We start from the raw sequence: 23,547 nt of genomic DNA on the forward strand, positions 1-23,547 counted from the left end.
CCCCCACCCCCCCGCCGCCGCCGAGTTGTGGCCTCACCCGCCCCGGGTCCTCACAGGCCTCTCTGTTCAGCCCGTAGATAAGCAAAGGGAGCTGGGATGGCTCATGGGAAATTTTATGGGCTAGGCCTGGGGGAAGTGCCATCATTGCTACCCACATTTCATTGGCCAGAGCTCTTTTTGTTTGAGGTCCAGAAATGAGCAATTTCTCAAGCCTGTGAGGCTCTTGGTCTCTAGACTCTGTCTGTTCCCTCCTGTCTTTGCTGGAAATCCATCAGTTCTTGCCTGGGCTCATCTCTTCCTCGGAAAACATCTGGCTGAGGTCCGCCATCAGGCTCACAGCATCATCCTGATCTGTCCAGCCACTTTCCTGAGCGCTACAGGCTCCACAGGCACAGTCCATCTTCTAAATTCCTGGGGGTGTGAGTCTCACCACATATTTTGCTGGCGTGTAACACAGATCTCCATCTTTCAGCCTCTGAGACCCAATTTCCTCACTGGCTCCTGCCTGCCTACTATATTTTAGGTTGTTGCTATGGTAGCACCCACTGCAAGATACCTACTTCTGCATTAGTTCAGGTAACACAGCGACTTTAACAGGTAAACCCAAGTTCAACGTGGTTAACACCACTAAATGTTCATGTCTTTCTCCCACCATGTTCTAGTGCAGATGTCCTTGGAGGTGTGGCCTTCCATTTTCTCATTCAGAGACCCAGGCTTTTTCCATCTTGAAGCTCAGCCTTTCTGTGGGTCCTTCTAGTCCTCTCCACCTGCTGGCTCTGGGGAGCAGAGCAAGTGTCCCCTGTGGATATGCCTGGAAATGGGGCACATTGCTGCTGCCTAGAACTCAGTTGTAGGGTCACACTTACTGCACGAGGGGCTAGGAGATGGAGTCTAGCCACAAGCCCTATAGGAAAAGAGAACAGGTTTTGGCGTGTACATAGCAGGGGCCGGACGGGTGGAATAACATTCAGGGACTTACCGGGGAGAATGTCAACAGCCAGGCAGGCTGCCTTGGCGCTCACCAGGGGTGCTGACAGCTACAAAGGTCAAAGGATGTGCCAGTATCTTCATTAAGGCAGCAAACGTTTACCGCATGTCCACTCGGTGCCAGGCAGTGGGCCAGACCCCGGGGACTTGGAGCCCCTCTAATCACAACCTGGTGCTGGGATGCCAAGGGGCCAGAGAGCCTGGGGAGGGAGCGGGGGGTGGGAGGGTTTTTAAACATGGCTGGTTGGAAGTGCTTCCTGCAGGCCTGGAAACACACTGGTGTAGTTCAGCCTGGTGCCACCATTAGCCAGCCGTCTCTGCAGTGTGTCAGATGCAAGGTAATTAGAGGGGCAGAAAGGGCAGCTGATAGCAGATGTTGTGTTTGTATCCGTCTCGGGTGTTTTCACAGGACATTGTCTTTCTCTCTGAGGCTTCTAAGGAAGTGGACGAAGGGTTGTCATTTGTGTGTGTGTGTGTGTGTGTGTGTGTGTGTCTCTGGCTGTTGGCCAAGTTAGGGAGCTGGCACTGTGTCTTTGAACCCCCTGCGTGGGGCAGAGGGCAGTGAGGGAAAGACCCAGAGCCTGGCATCCGGCTCTCTTCATGTAACCGGCCAGCCTTTCGCGTGAGAGGCTGCTGCTGGTGTTGGCTGCATAGCCGGCCCGGCAGCAACTGAAGAAGTGGCTGAGATCTGGGCACAGAGCTTTCAGTCAACAGCCGCTGAGCGTCTGCTCTGTGCCCGTCTCTGTCAAGTGCGTGGACGCTCCTCCCCTGGAGCCCATTCTCTCTTGGTAACTCAGGTCGCCGGGGAAGGGCCTTGAAACTGCTCTGTAGGGCAACGGCAGCGTTCTCTAGGAGGGTCTTCAAAATGAGCTAAGAAGATGGGCATAGAGGACGGATTTCACACAGACCAGAACAGGCCATGCAGGGAAGTTTTTAAATCTCTTTCAGAAATATTTCTTTGGGGGTAGACAATCATGTCACTAGAAGCAGGTAGCCTAGGTAGCACCTAGGACACCCTTCCGAGATGCGTTTGTTCATTTGTTGCACATTTTCTGCCAAAGAAGTGAGACTACAAAAGGTTAAATTTCTCATCTAAGATTAATTCCGCCATCTCTGTGAAATGGAGGAAGCAGAATATCATTAGGCCCTCTAATCTCATTTCTCTCGTGCTGTCTTCCTTGGAGCCTATCAAATAGTGTCCTGGCAGAGAATCAGCTCTGTGGATGCGATGCATCAGGGTCAGTCTCTTTCTGAAACGGGAAAGAGGGCTGCCGTTTAGAAAATGTAACCTACCTTTTAAGGCAGGATGAAAAGGTACTGAATGCACCTCTCTTTGCATGTTAGAGGCCAAATGTTTTGGCCGTGTTCAACCTGTAATTCCTGTGTAATTTTATTTTCCATGTTTTATTAGAGTTATTTGCATGACATATTAGAACAAAACTTGCTCAAACTGTTGATATTTGCGGATCTCTGGTGGTTTCAATGAGCACTGTCTGGGGCCCTAAATATACTAACTGGTAAACAAGATATGTGTCTTTTGAGTGTGCATTCAAGACATAATGTAGTTAACAATTTTGCCCTTGTTTTAATTTCTGGTCTTCAAAAACGCATGTAATTTTTCTTATCTGATTTAAGTCTTTTTTGAGGGGAGGGGGTGGGAAAGTATCACCTACTACTATGTAAAAAACTAAGTATACTGGGAAGTTCGATGTTTAGATATTTTGTTAGTCCTGGGTTTTTTTTCATACTGTGATATTGTCATAAATTAAAGTGGGGTGGAGCCTACCAGGATTTTTAAGGTTTTTTTTCCTCCTATTTAAAGTTTTGTTTCTCCTATATAGCCTCGGATAGTGCTGGTTATTTTTATGTGGAATATTTGGGACAAAGCAGCTCTCGTAAACGAAAGATAATTGCAAGCTTTGTCCCTCGCCTCAAGTTTACTGCAGGGTTTCTATCCCCTTTGGTTAGACAGATATGAAATTATAAACCACCAGTAGCCTGGGAAATTTCAATCGATTCCAAATGACTAAATATTTAATTCAATCATTGCCTGGACTTCCAGGGATGACTCGGGTGTTTTTCTTTTGACTGAGGACTCCATGAAAGCCCGGCAATGGCTGCTAAGGATTGTGTCTGTTGCAAGGAGGCTCCCCTGCAGTGAGGAGCTGGGGCTAGCCCGTTCCATAGCAGCCCTTTTTGCAAATGGTAGTTGATTTTTGCAGAAGGTTTGTGGCCAGATCGCTATGTGTCATACTGATGAAGCATTTTTGTTCCAGCTCTGTCTCGGAAGACCTAGGCTGTAGACGTGGGGATTTCAGTAGGAAGCATTATGGATCTGTGGAGCTGGTAAGTTTACACTGTTCAGTGGTAGCACATTGATTTAGATTTAGAGAGGCTCGCCACGCTCATCAGATCTTTTGTTGTATATTTAACTGTTAGACCATGTGAATACAGCATATGGGTTGGATGCGAATAAATGACTATTAAAAGGGTCTAATCTGATCATCTTTATTTGTTGCTGTTACGTACTTTGCATCTGTGTCTTTCAGTTTGCTAAAAATGTGTTGTGGCTTGGCCTTTTTCTCTGTCAGTGATGTATATTATTTAAAAATGATGTATGAATTAGGAAAGGTAGCATTTGGTTTTTATAATATCTTGTTCCAAAAAGTTTATCAATCTAGTTTCTGAGGTTTCAATATTATTGAAATACATGTTCTGATTTTTTTTGTACCTTTGCTCTCTGGGTATGTGACAGGAGTTGGAATATTTATGAGATTTTTTTTTCTGTTAAAAGTATATTTGTTGGACTAGATAAATGACTGTAATAGATGATAAATATCTGGAATGAAAATATCCACATTTTCTTTAATGAGGGACATTGGGGTTTGTGTTATGATTTTTAAAAATAGGATGCTTTCATTTTAAAAGAGGCCTAATGAAGGCATAAAATAGCCTCAATTATTTTTTTTAAAGACAGAATTGGGTTTGTTTTTTTCCCAATTGTATGGACATTTGAACAAATTTTCAGGAAAACATGCTCATAAAATTGTCTTGATTATTATTTGACATTATTAAAAACATTACATTTATTTCTGTCTACTTACCAAAAAAGTGAGTTGATTTGTATAGTACCCAATTATCCTTCATTAATATAAGCTGCATTCTTACAGGGTTTAACAAGTAGGAAATTTCATGCCAGAGCGTGTGCCAGTAGCTTATAGTACAAGCCAGACTATGTACCTGGCGAGCCCCGGGATGAGTAATCTTGAAAATATGAGTGAAACATTTGGTCCTTGATCTTCAGGAGCTTACTGTCCTCCAGCTGAGCAGATAAGATACGTAAAATATCTAAAACATGAATTTTGCCACATAAAAAACTCATTGACTGACTCAATCGATGCCTGTTCTGTGTCAGTCACCATGCCAGCTCAGACCACTACCTCTCCTGAAGGAGCGTGTGCATAGCTGCCATCCAGGGTGGGAGTTGGTAAATAATGGGAGAGGTGTCCAATAGGGCACGGTGGGGGGCGAGGGGCGGGAGGGAGCGACCCATTCTGGCCACGATCCATCTTGGGGAAGCAGCCTAGAAGGCCTCGAGGAGGCTGTCGGATGTGGGCTGGTGGCAAACGAGGTAAGATAGCAGATATGTGCAGGCAGCATGATTTTGGGCAGTGGTATAATTGAAGGGCAGCAAACAAGTGGTCCTGCCTAGCGGGGTTAAGGCAGCAGAGCTTAGTGGTTAGAAAGCAATTAGGCTTTGGAGTCAGAAAGGCCTGCGTGCATCTGCCAGCTCCATCACTCACTATCGCCGTGAACTTCGCTGAACCTCAATGGTGCTTAAGATCTTATGCTCTGAAGACATTCTTGTTTCATCATTTCCTAGTGGTGTATGATCTTGGACTTCTTTGGGCCTCAGTTTTCTCATCTATGAAATGGGGATATTAGTATTATCCACCTTAATGAGTTGTTGGAGGATTAAATGAGGTGATGTGCAGAAGAAGCACAGTCCATGTTAACTAGCTGTCGTAGTAAAAACGAAACTTGTTAGCCAAGGTAGAACCTTGAGCTCTCAGGTGAAGACTTTGAGCCTGATCTAATAAGCAGCGTGGAGCACTTGTAATTAGTGAGAGCAGTGTTTGGGAGGGACAGACAACACAGGATGAAAGATGGGCCCTTAGAGACTTGTGGAAATCAAAGAACGTCAGATTGGGAAGGTACCTGAGAACAGTGCGTTCAAACTCGAACAGCCATCAGAATCACCTGGAGTGTTTATTAAAACCGAATGCTGGACCCCCATCCCCGGAGATGTAAATTCAGTCGGTCTGGAGTTCACCCACAAGTTGCATTTCTAACAGGTGCCCAGATGATATTGGTGCTGCTGTTCCCAGGACCATACTTGAAGAAAGACTAGCTTTGGGAAATCCCAGACTAATGAGACCAACAGTTCTTTAATCCATTTGTTCAAGTTTTTACTCTGGAGCTGTGTGTGTGTGTGTGTGTGTGTGTGTGTGAGATTTACTTTTTAGGATAGTATCTAAAATTTAAATATATATTTAAAGCCAATGTATAATTCCACCACCTTGTAGCATGTGCTCTCATCTTCTTTTGGTACCTTCCAATCTTTAGAGCTACAAAGGTCATTTCTACACGGTTCTAATCAAATTGTATATTTCATTTTACATTCATTGTTTTTCATGTAGCTGTTTAAATATCTTCTTGTTGTTTTACAGTCTTCAGTGTCACCATTCTAATTGGCACATGATGGCCCAACATGGTGATAAACAATGACTGTGTGACAGTTTTCCTCATTAGAAATGACATGGTGGTTGGGGTGGTTGAGAAAAATCAGTTCTATTGTTGCGATCTAAGGATCTCTGAAATTCTGACTCCAGGAGGAAGGAGACGTTTCTCTCTCACCATGAACAATAGGGTATTGGTAAATTAAAAACCCTTATATGCATTCTGTGTTTATGAGAAAGTAAGTTTAACCTTTCTTACAGCGGGTTTGATGAATATTGTTGGGAACCAAGTTAAATCTTGGGCATGCTGGAACTCAAGCTTTGTAGAGGCGTACCCAGGATTCTATAAAATTGAAATGTTAGCATATACTTCTCCTGACCTTAAACAAGGTAGGTAGAAGTCCTTGTGAAGGATTAAACTTGGCCGTTCAAATCAGTAATGAGGGCTGATTTGGGGGCTGAGTTCTCTCGGGTTAGATTGGGTGTAAAGGTTCATGAGTGAGAACATGAATGCTCAGATCTCTGTCGACTAATGCGACAGGCTCTCAGCCCTCGTTCAATGACTATTGATTGAAGATCTACCACCTGTGTCAGGCACTGCTGCACCAGGCACTGAGGGAGAAGGAAAAAGGTGTTTCTGCTCTCATGGAGGTAGAGTCTAGCTTTAGAAACCGACTGCCTCAAACTTTTAGTCTCCAGACTGCTTCTTAACTGGATCCCAGCTATGTTCCCTGCCTTAATCAGGGATTGTTTTGTTGTAAGGAACAGAGATGCACTCAGCCCAGCTCCGGGATAAAGTAATTCACTGAACGGATGTGGGTGAATCTCACTGAGATGCACACAGTGCAGGGAGCACAGCTGGGCCTCGTGTGACTGTGAAGCCCTCAAGCTGCTATTAATATTTTCTGTTTCTCTCTGGTCCCTGTGATGTCTCAGCTTCACTTTCTCTGCGTGTCTGTTGCGTTCTCCTCTCTGCAGACCAGCATCCCCTGACTGCTCAGCTGCCTCTCTCCAGCTCATTTTTCCTAGCAGTGGTGCTTTTTAAACATTTATTATTATTATTATTATTATTATTATTGTGGTAAAATATACACAACATAAAATTTACCATTTTTAAGTGTATAATTCAGGGGCATTAAGTACACTCGCAGTGTTATGCAACCATCACCACTATCTACTTTTAGAACGTTTTTCGTCATCCCAAACAGAAACTGTACCCATTAACCAATAACCCCATATTCCCCCGCGTTCCCAACCCCTGGGAACCTCTGTTTCATTTTCTGTCTCTATGAATTTGTCAATTCTAGGGACCTCATGTAAGTGGAATTATACAATAGATGTCTTTTTGTGTCTGGTTTATTTCACTTAGCATAATATTTTCAGGGTCATCCATGTGATAGCATGCATCAGAATTTCATTCCTTTTTATGGCTGAATAATATTCCCCAGTGTATATAGACCACATTTTGTTTATCCCTTCATCTCTTGATGGACACTTGGGTTGTTTCCCCTTTTTAGCTGTTGTGAGTAATGCTGCTCTGAACATGGATGCACGAGTATGTGCTCGAGTCCCTGCTTTCAGTTCTTTTGGGTATATTAGCTAGGAGTGGAATTGCTGGATCCTATGGTAATTCTGTTTTTAACTTTTGGAGGAACTCCCAAACTTGTTTCACACTGGCTGTACCATTTTACATTTCCACCAGCAGTACACAAGGGTTCCAGTTTCTCACAGTCTCACCAACCCTTGCTGTTTTCCTTTTTTTATAGCCGTACTAATGGGTGTGAAGTGATACCTCACTGAAAGGCTTTGATTTGCCTTTCACTAATGATTAGTGATGTTGAGCGTCTTTTCACGTGCTTATTGTCTATTTGTATATCTTCTTTGGAGATATGGCATTCAAGTCCTTTGCCCATTTTTTAATCGGGTTGTTTGTTTTGTTGTTGAATTGTGGGAGTTCTTAATATATTCTGGATATTAATCCTGTATCAGATATATGATTTGTAAATATTTTCTTTCTTTTTTTTTAAATGTACACATTTTTTTAGAAAATGTTATTGGGGCACAATGTGTTTTTCCAGGCTCCATCAGCTCCAACTCAAGTCGGGTTGTTTTCAATCTAGTTGTGGAGGGCGCAGCTCAGTGGCCCATGTGGGAATCAAACTGGCAACCTTTTAGAGTGTTATGAGCCCGCACTCTAACCTGAGCCAACCGGTCGCCCCGATTTGTAAATATTTTCTCCTATTCTATGGGTTGTCTTTTTACTCGGTTGACAGTGTCTTTTGATGCATAAAAGTTTTTATTTTTCATGAAGTTCATTTTATCTATTGTTTTCTTTTGTTGCCTGTACTTTCGGTGTTATATCCAAGAAATCAGTGCTAAACCCAGTATCATGAAGATCTCCCCTGTTTTCTTCTGAGAGATTTATAGTTGTAGCTTTTACATTTATGTCTTTGACCCAATTAATGTTTGTAGATGGTGTTAGGGAAGAGTGCAGCTTCATTCTTCCAGTTGTGAATATCCAGTTTTCCCAGCACCGTTGGTTGAAAAGACTGTTCTTCCCGCCTTGGGTGATCTTGGCACCCTTGTCGAAAATCAGTTGTATCCAAGAGCTAATCTCTGGGCTTTCTCTTCTATCTCATTGGTCTACATGTCTGTCTTACGCCAGAGAGCTGTTTTAAAATGTTGGTAACACAATGTCTGTTCTTTCTTAAAACACTTCCTTGGCTGCCCCTTGCACTTCAAGTCCAGGCCCTTTACGAAGTCCTGCGAGGACCTGTGTGGTCCCTGTTCTGCCTTCCTCTTCCACCTTCTCTCATGCCACTCACACACCCTGCTTCAGACATCTGGCCTTGTTTTGGTCTCTAGCATACGTTGCGTTCTTCTCTGTCCCAGGGCCTTTGCACTTGCTATCTTTTCTCTCTGGAATAGGTTTCCCCAGCACTTCTCTTGGCTGGTCTCAGTTTAAATGCCACCTCCTCAGAGAGGCCTCCCCGCCAGCCACCCTATCTAAAGTAGCCTCCCTCTCTGTTATTTATTCTCTAACTCAGCATCCTATTTGTTTTCTTAATAGCATTTATCACACCCTATATTTATATCGTGTGTTTGTTTACTAACTGCCCTCGCATCCACTAGAGATGTGGGTGGGAACCATGCCTGCTTTGTGCACCATCGTGTTTCCAGGCCCTCTCACGCTCTAAGTTCTCATCACATCTTTGTATTACTAAGTTGATTTCCTGCCTCCAGATCTCTCTGGTTTTATAGCTCTGTTGCCTATCGGAGTCTGTTCATTCTTGGGTCCTGATTTCAAAACCCAAACAGGACTTCATGGATTGGCTCCTCTGGTTCAGGTATTTATCCCTGATTCACTGTGTTTAGGGTCATGGGGTCATGTGATATAAATATGGCCTCCAGTCTCCTTGCAGTGTGTGGGGAGGGCAGATGGTCTCTGAAGAGGATGTAGGCAAAAGTCAGTTTCAAAGAGCATGAGCTGGGCAGGAAGCCCCCAAATGTGTCTCTTACATTCCCTCATATGGAAGATGACTTAAAAGCTCAAACTAAAAGCGCCTGGTGAAAATTTCTTCCTCTGCCAGTGGACTGTCATCCCTGGAGCTTCTTAAATCCCATAAACAAGGGTATAGATTATAAACTCCCTAAAAATAGGCATCGTGGCTCTTTATTTACCACTGTATTCCTAGCACCAAGCACAGTGCTTAGCGTTAGTTACTTAGTAAATACTGGTTGAATGAATTGAATAGTTCAGTTTGGTTGAATTTAGAGAGTAGCCGAACCCGTCAAAACTAAATAAAGGAAAACAAGCCTCTTTGATCCCCCACCCCAAACACAGTTAGACTCATTAGCTTGGGGTGCGTTCCATCTAAAATGCGTGCCATTTTTCTTCTTGATGAATTGAAAGTCTGGCCTCTCATGGCAGCATTCTAAGCAAGGCACTGCTATTATGCCATCGACCATCCTTCATCACTTTTATATCGAAATTTGTCAAGAAAAGCAGAAGATTGTAGCTTTTATTGATCTTTTCTTGGCCTTTCACTCAATGGATAGGAAACTGATGTGTTATGAATGATAAACGGTATGGGCACAATATAGACCTCTCTCTTGCCCACATCTCGCCACTTCTGAGGAAGTCATAGTCGGCAGGTAATTTCGAATCAGGATAAAGCAGGGTAGTATATTGTCCATTTTTCAAACGTGTGCCTTAATGACTCAAGCCTGCATTTGATGAGCTCCGTGCGCCCCTGCTGGGTGGGAAAGAAACATGTAGCTGCTTCTCTCTGAGGAGGGCATGGTTTTGTTGTTATGGACTCAGGGGGGCCTCAAAGGGCATCTGCCTGTATTATTTAATTATTGTCAAAAGAACGATTTACGGTGATTTTAACATCTGCAGATTTTAACATTTGAGGTTTGACTGTTTGAAGAGCCTGCTACGTAGTTACGTGTATTTTTGCTCAGGCTCGGCTCTGAATTACACCTGTGGGACTGCTGTGCAGAAAGATGCCTCTTGGCTAATGAGTGAGTCAGCTGCCTCCCCAGCACCCCTAACACCGCGCGGCTTTGTTCTCTAGTGAGACTCGAGTAGGCTTTTTTTGTTTCCATAGGCATTTTATGGGAGAAATTATATTCCATGTAGTATTACCAAAGTGAGAGATTAGTGAAGGTGCCAGCGTATTTCCCCCAGGAACTTCAAAACATCAAGACTTCAGCGTTCTCCAGCTAAAGTCATAGTTTTGACAGATGTTCTCAATACTGAATTGGCTTCTATCTAAGTCTTTATAGCAGGTTGACTCATGGAGGTACCACAGCATTGATCTTAGGGCATTCACCAGTAAGTTAGCCTGGCTTAAAACTGTGGGTGCTTTTTGGGCTATTTTTAGTGCCTTTGTGGGTGCTGCTTAAAGCTGACTTTGAACCTCTTCCAGGCTAAAATTATTGCAACCATTTTCAGTGATGTAGAACTTTGAGACCTAAATCATGTCATTATTTATGCATTAGAATGGAACCAGAAACCTTTTATTATGATTATTATTTGTTATTGCTCTTACTGGTTTCAGCATTTATTGAATGCTTACTGTGTACCAGTCACTGAGATAAATACATTAGACGCATTTACCTATTTAACCCTCACAGAACCAAAGGCGGTAGATACAAGGTTGGACAATTATGTTCGCAAACTCATCCTAGAGTAAGTGCTACATACCTCATTGCTGAATACCACTAAGGTCACCTTCAAGTGCTCCTCTTGAGAAGCTATGCACCAATGCCAGCACCTAGTCCACCCTTCAAAGAAATTTTGGAAGTCTTTTTCTGGAATGTCCATCAGAGCCGTCATCATATTACCCTTGATGTCCTGAGTGTCATTAAGATGTCTTCCTTTCGGTATTTCCTTTATCTTTGGGTAAAGAAAGAAGTCATTGGGGGCCAGATTAGGTGAGTAGGAAAGGTGTTCCAATACATTTGTTTACTTGCTAAAAACTCCCTCACAGACAGTGCCATGTGAGCTGGTGCATTGTCGTGATGCAAGAGCCATGAATTGTTGGCAAAAAGTTCAGGTCGTTTTCAACTTTTTCACACAGCCTTTTCAGCACTTCCAAATAATAAATTTGGTTAACCGTTTGTCCAGTTGGTACAAATTCATGATGAATAATCCCTCTGATAGCAAAAAAAGGTTAGCAACATCATTGCAACAAGTTCACGAACTTAATTGTCAGACCGTGTATGATTTGATTATGCTGCTCACTGGGTGCTCAGAAGAATTTGTGGATATTGAATGGATTCCCACTTACCTGATGATCTCAGAGAGCTCCCACAGCCAGTGAGGGTAGAGGTGACATTTAAACCCAGGTCTGTCTGACTCCAAGAGCCTAACCTCTTAGTCTACCAGCCCTCGCCCTTGTAGCCCCTCTGCTCATAGGCTGTTTTCTGAGGAAACTAGATTGATTGTCACAGCAACACCTCTGCCCTTCATCAATAGCAGAGAGGAGCTCTGCTTTAAGTTTTTGCTCAAATGAATAATTTCAAACTCCCTTCCGTCCAAACCTTAACACGAGCTTGGTTTTAAGCAGATGGTTTACAAAGAATGATCCAAAGAGATGTCCATGCAATTAGGTGGTTTAAATTGAATTCCTGGATTAATCCCAACCACAAGGTAGGTAGCCACACACTTGGCCTGCCATTCCTGGCCCCGCTCAGACTTGCTTCTGTGGATCTGTGTCTTGGCCTTTTGCCTTTAGCTTGCCCTGATGGGCAGAGTGGGCTCTGGATGGTGTGTTCCAGAGCAGGGTCCTCTTGAGGATTTTTCTCAGCTTGCCACAAAGTGTCTTTTCTAAGAGGACCTCTGAGAGATGCGTTTCTCGGGCAGACGTAGTCACATGCTTCTCTTCAGGGAAGCATGTGTTGTTAACCTGACAGGCGGTGGGAATCCTGGAAATGACTGCAGATTTTCCTCTTTGCACTGGCCCCTCGGAAGCTCAAAACCCTAGTTATGGCTTCCTTCTAACTGCCTCAAAGGATTTTATAGCATGCATCCTGATCTTATTCTCCTGTTTTCATTTACTTTACCCACACCTAATTTTCCCTTGTTCTAATCTTACTCAGTATCTAATTTCATCCTTTGAGTAAGATCTATTTCAGTAAGCTGCTTTAAATATTTTTTTAAATAAGGTAGAGCATAAACAATTTTAAAACAAGTATCTTTTTTTTTAAAGATTTTTATTGGGGAATTGGGGGATGGGAGCAGTGCTGGGGAATTGGGGGAAGGGGAACAGACAAGTTGCTTTCCTTTTGTTCTTCAGTCTAGTTGTGGAGGACATTGCTTCACTGGCCCAAATTGGCACCATCATTGCGCTCTTCCCAAGCGAGGCAGATCAGTCTGCCGGCTTCTGGACGGCCGCTCACTGTGGCTGCTGGCCGCTCACGCTGGCTGCTGGCCACACACGGTAGCCCATGACAGCCCACTGCAGCAGGGGCTGCAGCCTACGCTGTCACCCACTCACAGCAGCCCAGCTCCAGGTTGAGCTGTTGTTCAGCATCTTAGCTGTAGAGGGCAGTGTCACTGGCCCTCATATGTGGGATCCGAACTGGGGCCCTCTGGCGTCCCAAGCCAGCTCTTAACCAACACACCACTCGGCCGGCCCTAAAGCAAAGTATTTCTGTATCTAGCCCTTAGCAGCGTATCCTCTGTCCCTCACTGATGGCAATGTGGTTTATAGAATGGTCTGCGCCCTTGGCTCCTCCCCTCCCTACTCTTTAATACAGTGTTTCATCACCTGTTTTCCTTGAATCAATCTTCTTGCCAACCTTTCGCCACGTGGCTCTGAGCATTCAGAGTCCCTTTTCAGGCCCCCTGACTAAATCTACCTCTTTTAACGTATTAGGCACCCCCTGGAGGGCCTCTTGGGCTGATTTCCCTGGGGCTGTGGGACTCAGAGCCTGGAGGCTTCATTGGATCTCTCTCGGTTCCCTAAGCTGCGAGCCTCGACTTTCAGCTTTCTCCTACCTCAGGCCAAGTCCCTGTTTTCTTCGGGTACACATCCCTTCCACGGTTGGAGCAGCTTTTCACCCTCATTGTGTGAGAGGAACGTCTCTGGGTCCTAAAAGTGCTTCCCCTTTCCCCCCACTGAGTGGACTTAAGGAAAGTCGTGCCCCCAAGTCCATGCAGCTTGCCATGACTGACTGACCATGAAGGGCTCCCAGTTTCGTGGACCCCTGTTACTGTTCTGCCACAACTAATATTCTTCTTTTACTGTATTGAACTAGTTCACCCATTTAAGTTACTTTGGGTTCCTTTTGGCCTCAGCTTTTTAGTTGGTCTGTTGCAGTTATCACTGTGTTGCCGTCTTTTAAATATGATCACAAACTGCATTTGCTTAATGGATGTAAAGGCTTTCCAATTACTCTGGGGGTACATCCCAGCCACCCTCTAAACTCTCTTGTTGATCCCTGTGGGAGTTCCACGGTTCCCCTTCTGACGCCCACCCTGGGACGTCTCTCCTGCCTGTTCCTCACTGAGCCTGCTCTTGCCAAGGTCAGCAGACCTCCTTGATCCCAAATCCAATTTCCTCCCCCCAAGGCTGTCAGCCTTTAGGCTGGTGACTCATAGGGCCCTGCATTCAGCCCACATCTCTAAACACAGCATCTGCCCAAATGCCCACTGGGCATCTCTACTGGCAACAGACCCTTAATATGCCCCAAACTGAACTCCCCTCATTCTTCTTCTCCCAGCTCAAACCACTGAGTGAATGGCACCACCTCCTTTCATTTGCTAATTCTAGATGCCAGAAAATGACCCATAGCCCACATGCGATCTCTTCCCGAATCCTGTTGGTTCTATGTTCTATTTAAATAGACTTCATGGCTAAGTTGGTCTTATTCACATGATATGCACCTGTGGTACCAAACAGCCTTTTTGAGAGATAGATAGATAGATAGATAGATAGATAGATAGATAGATAGACAGACAGACAGATAGATAGATATCTACATAGGGAAATATGTATGTAGTAATTTAAATTTCACCACTGCATGATGAGATGTAGATACTGTTATTACCCCCACTTTACAGCTGAGGTAACTGAGGTCCAGTTACTTGTTCACGGTCACACAACTAGTAAGTTGTGTAGCTGGTGCCCCCACCTCACCCACAGCAGCTTGTGTTTACTTAGAAGCTCTGTTATGTTGGCATTGCTCCAAGCTGCTCCACTGGCCCTCAGACTTTATTGTACATAATAATCACGGGAGGAGTTTGCCTAAACTTCAGGTTGGGATTCCGTAGGTCTAAGCTGGGCTGAACAGTGCATTTTTCACAAGCTTCCATTAGGAAAGTGACTTAATTCCCATGTGTTTCTCATTTGGTCTCCAGGAGATAGGAAAAGAACAGGAACGTTTGCTTCTGTGTTCTATTCGCATCATCCCCTTTCCCTGACCTTCTGGCACCTTCTCTTGCTCTCCCTGACTTCGCAAAATGACATTCCACCAGTTTTGATAAGATTACATCACTTTGTCAGAATCCTCAGCTGTAATTAACCTGAGTCTGGGTGCTTCGATTTCCTTAATGCTGTAAAGCAGCGGTTCTCAACCTGTGGGTCGCGACCCCTTTGGGGGTCGAATGACCCTTTCACAGGGGTCGCCTAAGACCATCGGAAAATAAAAAGATATTTACATTACGATTCATAACAGTAGCAAAATTACAGTTATAGAGTAGCAACGAAAACCATTTTATGGTTGGGGGTCACCACAACATGAGGAACTGTATTAAGGGGTCGCGGCATTAGGAAGGTTGAGAACCGCTGCTGTAAAGGCTACTTTCCCAAATGGACCACGCAGTCAATATCATCTTGATGTTTGCAAACAAGTAACAACAACAAAACAAAAACATCAAACCTTCAGCGTCTCTCTTGTGCTTCCGGGATAAAGTAGGTACTCGTTATCTTGACCTTGAAGGCTGTCCACAGTCTCGCTCCCACTTACCTTTGGAGTCCTCACTCCTATGCCTCACCATCCAGACAAACCGACCATTATCCAGGCCTCGGGGGTTTCCTTATCCCTCTCATCCTTCTACAATAGAATGCCTTCTTAAAATGTGCCAGGTCTCGGTTTTCCGTGCAGCCTTCCCCAATTCACTATGGGAAAGTCCTCTTTACTCTTTAGAACTCTACAGTTCTTTGCATTTCTCTATGGCACCTGTTATATTTTACACTGTAAATATTGGTGGTCATTTCCTGCCTTATCTAGCAGGCAGGGCTCGTGGTTTATTTTTGGTGTATTCCCCAAGGACACTTCATTCACTGCCAGATGTTCACGCATGAGCTAGAAGGTGAGTTTTTCTAAAAACCTGGTATCTGATAAGTCCTGTTTTTATCTTCTTAAATTTTTTATATTACTTCCCAGTCTTTGTGTATGTGCACATGTGCGTGCTGATACTTTTCTGATCATAAAAGGAAATACGTGCTCATTATAGAAAATTTGAAATATACGGAAAAGCGCAGAAAAATTAAATTCATCTGTAATCCTACCACCTGTGGATATGCACTGTTATGATTTAATGTATGTCTCTTTAGTAATTAAATTTATATACAAAATGGATTTATATATTTTATTGTGCTTCATTACTTAAAAACAAAGTATAATCTTTTTGAAGGCATAGATAACTCTCTTACAATTTTGTCTCCTCCCATCGAAATCTCTTATTTCTTCTTTATATCTAATTGCACAGGCTAGGCATTGGCTGTAATTCCAAAACAGCAGTAAGGATCATGATTGCAGGAATTCCTGTCTTGTTCCCTTTAAGGGTTTTCGGCAGTACATCAGGGTATCTTTACTCAATCATCACATACCTGAACATATCTCAAGTTATGTCTTCCACAAGAACAACTTGGCTGGTTTTAAATTTCTGAGTCATCGCCCCTTTGTCTTAAAACTTCACAAACTTGGGCCTGGTATTGTGTTGGTTTCCTAGCCCTGCTGTAACAAATTACCACAAACCGAATGGCTTAAAACAACTGAAAGTTTTTCCTCTTGTAGTTCTTTCTGGAGGCTAGAAGTCCAAAATTAAGGTGTTAGCAGGGCCATGCTCCTTCTTGAAGGCTCTAGAGGAAAAGTGGGTCCTTGCCCCTTTCAGGTTCTGGGGTTGCCAGCCGCAGCCCGACTTGGGCCTGTAGCCGCGTCACCCCATTCCCTGCGTCTGTCGTCACGTGGCCTTCTTTCCTGTGTCTCTGTATCTACATCTCCTTCTGTTTTCTCTTATAAAGACACCAGCCCTTGGACTTAGCACCACCCTCCCCCAATCCAGTATGACCTCATCTTAAGTGAATTAATTATACCTGCAAAGACCTGCTTGTCAAATAAGGGCACATTCTGAGATTCCAGGTGGATGTAAATTTGGGGGGGACAGGGGGTTCCCCATTCAACCCAGTACCATTACCCTCTGCCCTTGAGTGTCCTGAAGAGAAATCCGGGGCATTTCTTGCCTGGAGCTTTCTCAGATCTTCTTTATTCTTTTATTTAAAAAATGTTTCCCATGATTTCTCTGCGTGTTTGTCTTTTCATTAATTTTGATTAAAACATTGTATCTCAGTGGTTCTTAGATGCAGGTCTTTTGTCAGGGCTGACTATTTTCTTCTGTTATAGCTTTAATTATTGCTCATTTTCCCCCCTCAAAATAGTGGGAACGATCTTTTTCTCTGTCCCCTATAACTGTCTTCACTCTCTCATTTTTTTCATTTTATTTTGTTCCTTTTCATTCTGGGAAAGCATTTCAAATGAAGAACATCCTACTGTTTCTGTTTTCTACAGTGAACAGTTTGCTTTCCCCCTCCAATGAGGACTTCAATCCACACTTGCATACTTTGGTCCCCACTTTTTTTTTAAATATTTTATTGGGGAATTGGGGGAAGGGAACAGTGTTGGGGAAGTGGGGAAGGGAAACAGACAAGTTGCTGTCCTTTTGTTCTTCAGTCTAGTTGTGGAGGACGTCACTTCACTGACCCATGTTGGTATTATCATTGCGCTCTTCCCGGGTGAGGCAGATTGGTCGCCAGCCGCTGGACGGCTGCTCACAGTGGCTCGTGGCAGCTCACAGCACTCACCGTAGCTTACGGGAGCCCACTGCAGCCTCATTGCAGCCTACACCATCATTGGAGATTCACGGCAGCCCAGGTTGAGCTGTTGTTCACCATCTTAGCTGTAGAGGGCGCAGCATCACTGGCCCTCATGTGGGATCCGAACCGGGGCCCTGCTACTCAGATCTGACGTCCCAAGCCTGCCCTTAACCAACACACCACTCGGCCAATCCGAGGTCCTCTTTTTTTTAAATCTCCCCCACTTCCACAGGCTTTATACACTTGTTGCAAAGGTCACACCTTTTGTCTTATTAATGACAACTACTTTTCTAAAATTTTATTTTGATTTCATAGTAAAAAATGGTGTGTTTCCTTGTTTAGTTTTCAGGATCATATGTAGCATTTTTTTGTTCATAGCTCCCATCTTTGGTTGTTTCATTTTTTATAAAATCTTCAAAGACCTTATATTTTTCAAAAGTCAGTACCTATAACTCGCCTCCATTCTCACTGTCCTTTTGGGAACTTCAGCTTCCCACGCTAAATCCCTGGAAGGCTGCTGGCTGTCCAAAGCTCCCTAATCGGTTTCCAGCATCTAGCTGGTGTTTCTTTTGTAAAGCTCTGCTGGAGGAGATAGGATGTTCTCGTGCTTGGCTTTGGCTGCTCTGAGCCCGTGGCTGCAGAGTTCACAGATACAGCAGGGGCCTAGGGGGATACAGGTAGCAGGCTGTTGGAAGAGCAGTACTTTCTAATTCAGGTGTGTGTGTGTGTGTGTGTGTGTGTGTGTGATTTACATATACAAAGTCAAATGGATCTTCTTGACCAGTATTTGTAGTTAAAAAAAAAAATCTGCTTGTCTTGGAAATCATTTCTCCGAGGTCCCATACATCTTCCAGAATCAATTGTATTATAGCAATGAAACCTCCAGCTCCCCCAGGCGGAGTTGGTCGCTCCAGCTCTGACCTCCAAGCACCCCATTTTTGCTTCTGTTGTGGTGGCACTTAACCAGGTTGTGTGCTGATTTATCTGTTTATATGTCTGCCTCCCTCTCGCACTAGTCTCCGTGCCCCTCCAGGCCAGGGATCATGTCACATTTGTCTTTTTAAAGTCCAGCAGTTAGCAAAGACCCTGGAAAATAGGTTCTCAATGTGTTTGCTGGATAGACAGATGTTTAAACAGAGTGTCCAAGAGTTTAAATGCAGAATTAAAATGGTTTCATCTTACTAACTAATAAGCAGAGCATTTTCTAGTAATTATTTTATTATTATTATTATTATTGTTGTTGTTGTTGTTGTTGTAACATTTATTAGGCACTTCCTATGTCCAGGCACTGTTCTAGGCTCATTATGCATTGTATTGAATCCTCTCACAAGCCTAGAAGTAACCATAATCTTTGTCTCCATTTTAGAGATAAGGAAACTAAAATTTAGAGAGGAAAAATTAAGTGATTTGCCCAAGATCACACAGCTAATAAGAGTGGAACTGAGATTTGAACTTGATTCCTTAGGCCCCAAAACCTATACTCATAATCACTTACTTTAAAGAAAAGAGATGGGGGGAGGGGGTGCATGAGAAATATTACTTTAAAGATAAACTTTACATTAACTTTTTGAGATTTTTTTTTTCTGGTTAAAATATTGATTCTGTGATTTCTATACCCGAATGCCAAGTGCACAGTGCATGATTAACAGAGACTGCAAGGAATCCCAGCCCAGCTTCAGAATGGAAATAGACACCAGCCTAAAGAAACAAAGCAATCAAGCAGAGAGGAAAAGAGCCTTTTGTTTTTGAAAAATGACATATTTGTATTAATTTAGGAGCCATTCATATTTAATTGCCTATAATATTAAAATAATAATACTTTTATTTACAGTAGTTAATGAATGACATTTATTCTTCCTGGGGTTTTTTTTTCTTTCAAATTAATTTGTTGAATCATACAAATGGATATTATTGCGTGGATGTTACTATTTTCCAGAAACAAAATATCAAATACATGGAACACTGTTTAGTGTTAAATGAATCAGTGACAGTTTTGGCTGAGATTGGGATGTTCCATTACGTGAATTTCTACCATTTTTCCTGTATTTAACTGACTGAAGGAGTCTCAGCCTGAGAAACTGATTTGATCGTGGTCACCCAGAGTTGCATCAGTGTCCAGCATGTCACAGCCCTATCCAATAGAACGTCCTGTGATGATGGAAAACTGCGATCTGTCCAGGGCAGTAGCTACATGGAGCTATTGGGCACCTGAAATGTAACCAGTGCAACTGAGGAACTGAATGTTTTTATTTTACTTTAATTAATTTAAAATTAAATTTAAATGAAGCCAGTGGCTACAGTATTGGGCAGTGCAAGAACTCTAAGGGGCACCGGCCGAATGGCGCAGTTGGTTAAGAGCTGGCTTGGGTCACCAGCTCTGAGCAGCAGGGCCCCGGTTCTGATCCCACATGAGGGCCAGTGACGCTGAGCCCTCTACAGCTAAGATGGTGGACAACAGCTCGACCTGGAGCTGGGCTGCCGTGAGTCGCCAGCTACAACGTAGGCTGCAGTGGCGCTGGCCAGCAGCGGGCGTGAGCTTTCATGAGCTGCTGTGAGCGGCCGTCCAATGACAGGCGACTGATCTGCCTCACCCGGAAAGAGCGCAATGATAGTGCCAGTTTGGGCCAGTGAAGCAACATCCTCCACAACTAGACTGAAAAACCCTTCCCCAATTCCCCAACACTGTTCCTATCCCTCACTTCCCCAATAAAATCTTTAAAAAAAAAAAAAAAACTCTAAGGGAACCCCTCCCTGTCCCTGGCAGATATGAGCCACATGATAATTTGATTTGCTTTTTCTTTTTTCTCTCCCGTGAATACGGTCTTCCTCAGCACTGCCCACTTGGAGTATGACCAAATCAGGTGTCAGACAAACTGAAGTAAAATACAATTAAAATCCTGTCCTCTTTTTTCAGCATTGCGTATATTAAATACAGAGGGTACCCAAAAAACGCATGCACATTTTAGGAAAGGGAAAAACTGTATTAAAACTGTAAAACTCAATATATATCAATAACAAAAGATGAATACAAGTCACATTTGACTTCTGCAATTACAAGAGGTACTCAAAGTGGTTCCCATCAGTGTCCAGATACTTCTGATTACGGTGAACTACTGCTTGAGCAACGGTAACCAAAGTGTCCACTTGTATACATTTTTTGGCACCCCCAGTATATGTTAACACCCCCGAACTTCTGCACCAAAATGAATGCAAAATAATTTTGCTACTTCCTTCTTCTCTAAGGCAATGCTCCCCCCTTTCCTGTGAGTGAGCGTGTGCGTTGCTGTCGTGTGGGGACCAGGCCCTGTGCTTCCGCCGAAACCCCTGTGAGCCAGGGCTACCTCTGTGGGGCAGGGCTCTGACACCTGGGTCAGTTCTCCAAATAGTTATCAGTATATTCAGGTCTCTTTCTCTTCTTTTTTTTTTAAGCTCTGCCATCCTGCCACCTGTTGGCAGCTCAGTGACTGCTCAGCTCGGGCCGAGAATCGAACCACTGTTGCTCAGAGCTCACACTCTTGAGCGAGCTCTTAACTAACTGAGCCACTCGGCCGGCCCTCTCTTTCTCCTCTTAAAATAATTTTTATTACGTATATTTCCCTAGAAAATTTCCATTCCATTGAGGTTTTGGGTAATGTTTGCATAGTTTCATGTAGCATTCTCTCATGCTTTTAAAAACCTCTTTCTTAGAGGTTACTGTTTCCTTTAGTATCGCTTTGTGTATTTGTGTTTGTCCTTTGTGGTGTAAAAATCAGACTTGCGGGTGGCCCCTTGGATGTGTTTATTGATTCTACTTTCTAAATGGGTCGTTTCTGCCCTGATCTTTTGATTCCTCCCCCCCTACTTTCCGTGGGTTTCTTTCTTTGTTCTTTTTTGTATCTTCTAGAGGTTAATGCGTACGTAGTTCATTGTTTTTATTCTTTCTTGTTTAATAATGAAAGCAATGAAGATTATGAATTTTCCTGTAAATATAGCATCTATCGCCTCATATGTTTTGACATATACTGTTCTTGATGTCTGAATAGTGTCCAATTTTAGAGGTGCTATTTGATCCAAGAGTTTTTCCAGATGTATGTTTTTTAATTCCCAATTTTTTAATCCTTTGACAATAAGTTCTCAGTTGCAATATGCTAAAACATGATCTGTCCTGTTTCTATTTTATAGAATGTATTCATACTTGCTTTCTAGCCAATATTTGATCAGTTTTTAAAAGTTTAATAGATGTTCTTCAAAGGGGTGTATTCTGTTTGTACCTTGATAAATTAAGTATTTGTCTATTAAATTCATGCTTATTAATTTTATAATTTGATTCCTCTATAAAGTCTTACTAGTGTTTACCTTGACCATCAGGAAGAAACATACTAAAATTTCCCATTATACTTATAATTTTATAAACTCCTATTTATAATAGTTTTTGTTTTATAGTATCTATAATTGTTATATTTTGGGAGTGAGTGGATTTATCCACATACTATAACTTTTTTTAATTTGGTATTTTCCTAAGTTCTACCATCTGATTTTATTATTCTCTCACCCATTTTTTTCCAACTTATTAATATTTTTTACTTTGCCTTTCTTTTTACTGATTGTTTTATCGTATTTAATATCTCTTGCAGCTAGTTGGATTTCATATATGTTCCCAATCTTTGAGTCTTATTTTTCTTTTAACAGGAGTGTAACCCATTTGTATTTATTGAAATATCTGTGCTCTTCTCCCCATTGACCTCTGTGGGGTGAGGGGTGGGGGAACGGGGTTCCAGGTTCCAGGTTCCCCTTATCCACATTTTACCCCTCTCCCTCACTCCATCCTTTAGGAGCGCAGATATGAACTGATCAGATTAGAAAACATTTTACTGGTCACTGAACTCCCGGGTAGGCAGAGCACATTTGGGAATGTCCTTTGTGGACACTTTTCCAGAAGAATAACAAGGGACCAGAGATGGTCCTGTGCCAGGAGCTGACCAGCCACCTCCTCTGGCCTGTCTGTGGAGGGGCCAGAGCCCAGACTGCCCTGCTCGCTCTCTCTCCTGGGTTTCTAAACCTCTCAGGCCAGTCTACAAACAGATTTTCTAATTTACCCTTTTGGGGGCATTTTCTTCTCGGTATCTAATTTTTGGTTCCGTGTGGTCACTGTGAAATGTGGACTACATTTCAAAAATCAGAAAGTATGCTTTTCACTGAAAGGTGATCACAAATTGTTCCATTTTCATAGATCCAGTGTCCTCCAAAATTATGATAACAATTAGCGGTTGCCTAAAAATTTTTGTGTGCTTTTTGCAGTACCTGTGATTTGTAGAACATTTGCCCTGATATCTCAGATCAGTTTCCACATTTTAATGTATGGACTTGTCATAGATTCAATGATTTTTCTCTTTGTTCTTCCTTCTAGGGTATATTAGTTGGCTTAGAACATCAAATTGCAGTTAAGAACAAGCTTATTTCACTGTCACATCCAGCCAGCCATTCTGAGTCATTCTCTGTCCCACACATTCAGGCTCAGGATGAACCCGCTGTCTTCACTATGCATTTCAAAGTCTCTCCGGTCACTGAGGGTCTGGCCAGTGAAAGGGCAGGAACGTGTAGGGAGGCACCTTCCCTCTGAAGGGCCTAGATCTCCCCATGCCACCTGGGACTTTGACCCACCTTCTAGTAGAGAGAATGAAGTCACATGGCACCTGGAGGGAAATGTGGTCTAGCCACGTGTCCAGCTCCAGTCCCATCACTGTGTAAGAAGGACCTTGGTGGCAGCCAGAACCCTGCACCACAGAGAAAGAGTTGGGGGAGAGGGCCTCTAGGTCGTGCAACACTGGACATTAAGATGGCTGCTTGGACACATAGTGCCATTCCTGAGTCAAATCTCCTGCCAACAAAAGGAAGAGTTTATAGATTTTTATGGTTTTAACTGGCCGGACCAGAGGTTTATGAGACGAAAAGAAAGAAAACCTCTGCTAGAAACAGCTTGTCTGCCGTGTTGAATGGGTTTTATTTTCTGTGGTGTTATTTGTTTCATCCTCCAGCTCCCTGGAGCACTGCCTCCTTTCACATCAGCTGGCGTACCAGTCGTCACCAGACACCAGACACCCTGGCACCCTCTGCTTTATTAAGCCAGCTGCCCCAGCCAGCTGCAAAGGTGGGGGCGGGGTGGGGAGCTCTGGGCTGCCATGCCTGTGCCAGCCGATCCCTCCCCCAGTGTGACTGTAGGTCGCCTTCCCCCC

The 23,547-nt window shown here is 43.4% G+C and overlaps 1 protein-coding gene across 4 annotated transcripts in view; it reads left to right on the forward strand.

Annotated features, from left to right (window-relative positions):
* The window catches only part of GARNL3 (GTPase activating Rap/RanGAP domain like 3), a 132,130-nt gene that overhangs the window by 32,431 nt on the left and 76,152 nt on the right, over positions 1–23,547 (forward strand). For 2 of the 4 annotated variants that reach the window (XM_019636485.1, XM_019636476.1), the window contains exon 3: positions 3,264–3,333. In XM_019636485.1, the coding sequence (XP_019492030.1) occupies positions 3,264–3,333 (70 nt within the window). Of the gene's footprint in view, positions 1–1,794; positions 2,302–2,500; positions 2,599–3,263; positions 3,334–23,547 lie in introns of those variants that run through there. The other 2 variants (XM_019636502.1, XM_019636493.1) reach the window with 2 other exon arrangements.

Source organism: Hipposideros armiger, unplaced genomic scaffold (assembly GCF_001890085.2).
Source record: "Hipposideros armiger isolate ML-2016 unplaced genomic scaffold, ASM189008v1 scaffold_3, whole genome shotgun sequence".
NCBI lineage: Eukaryota > Metazoa > Chordata > Mammalia > Chiroptera > Hipposideridae > Hipposideros > Hipposideros armiger.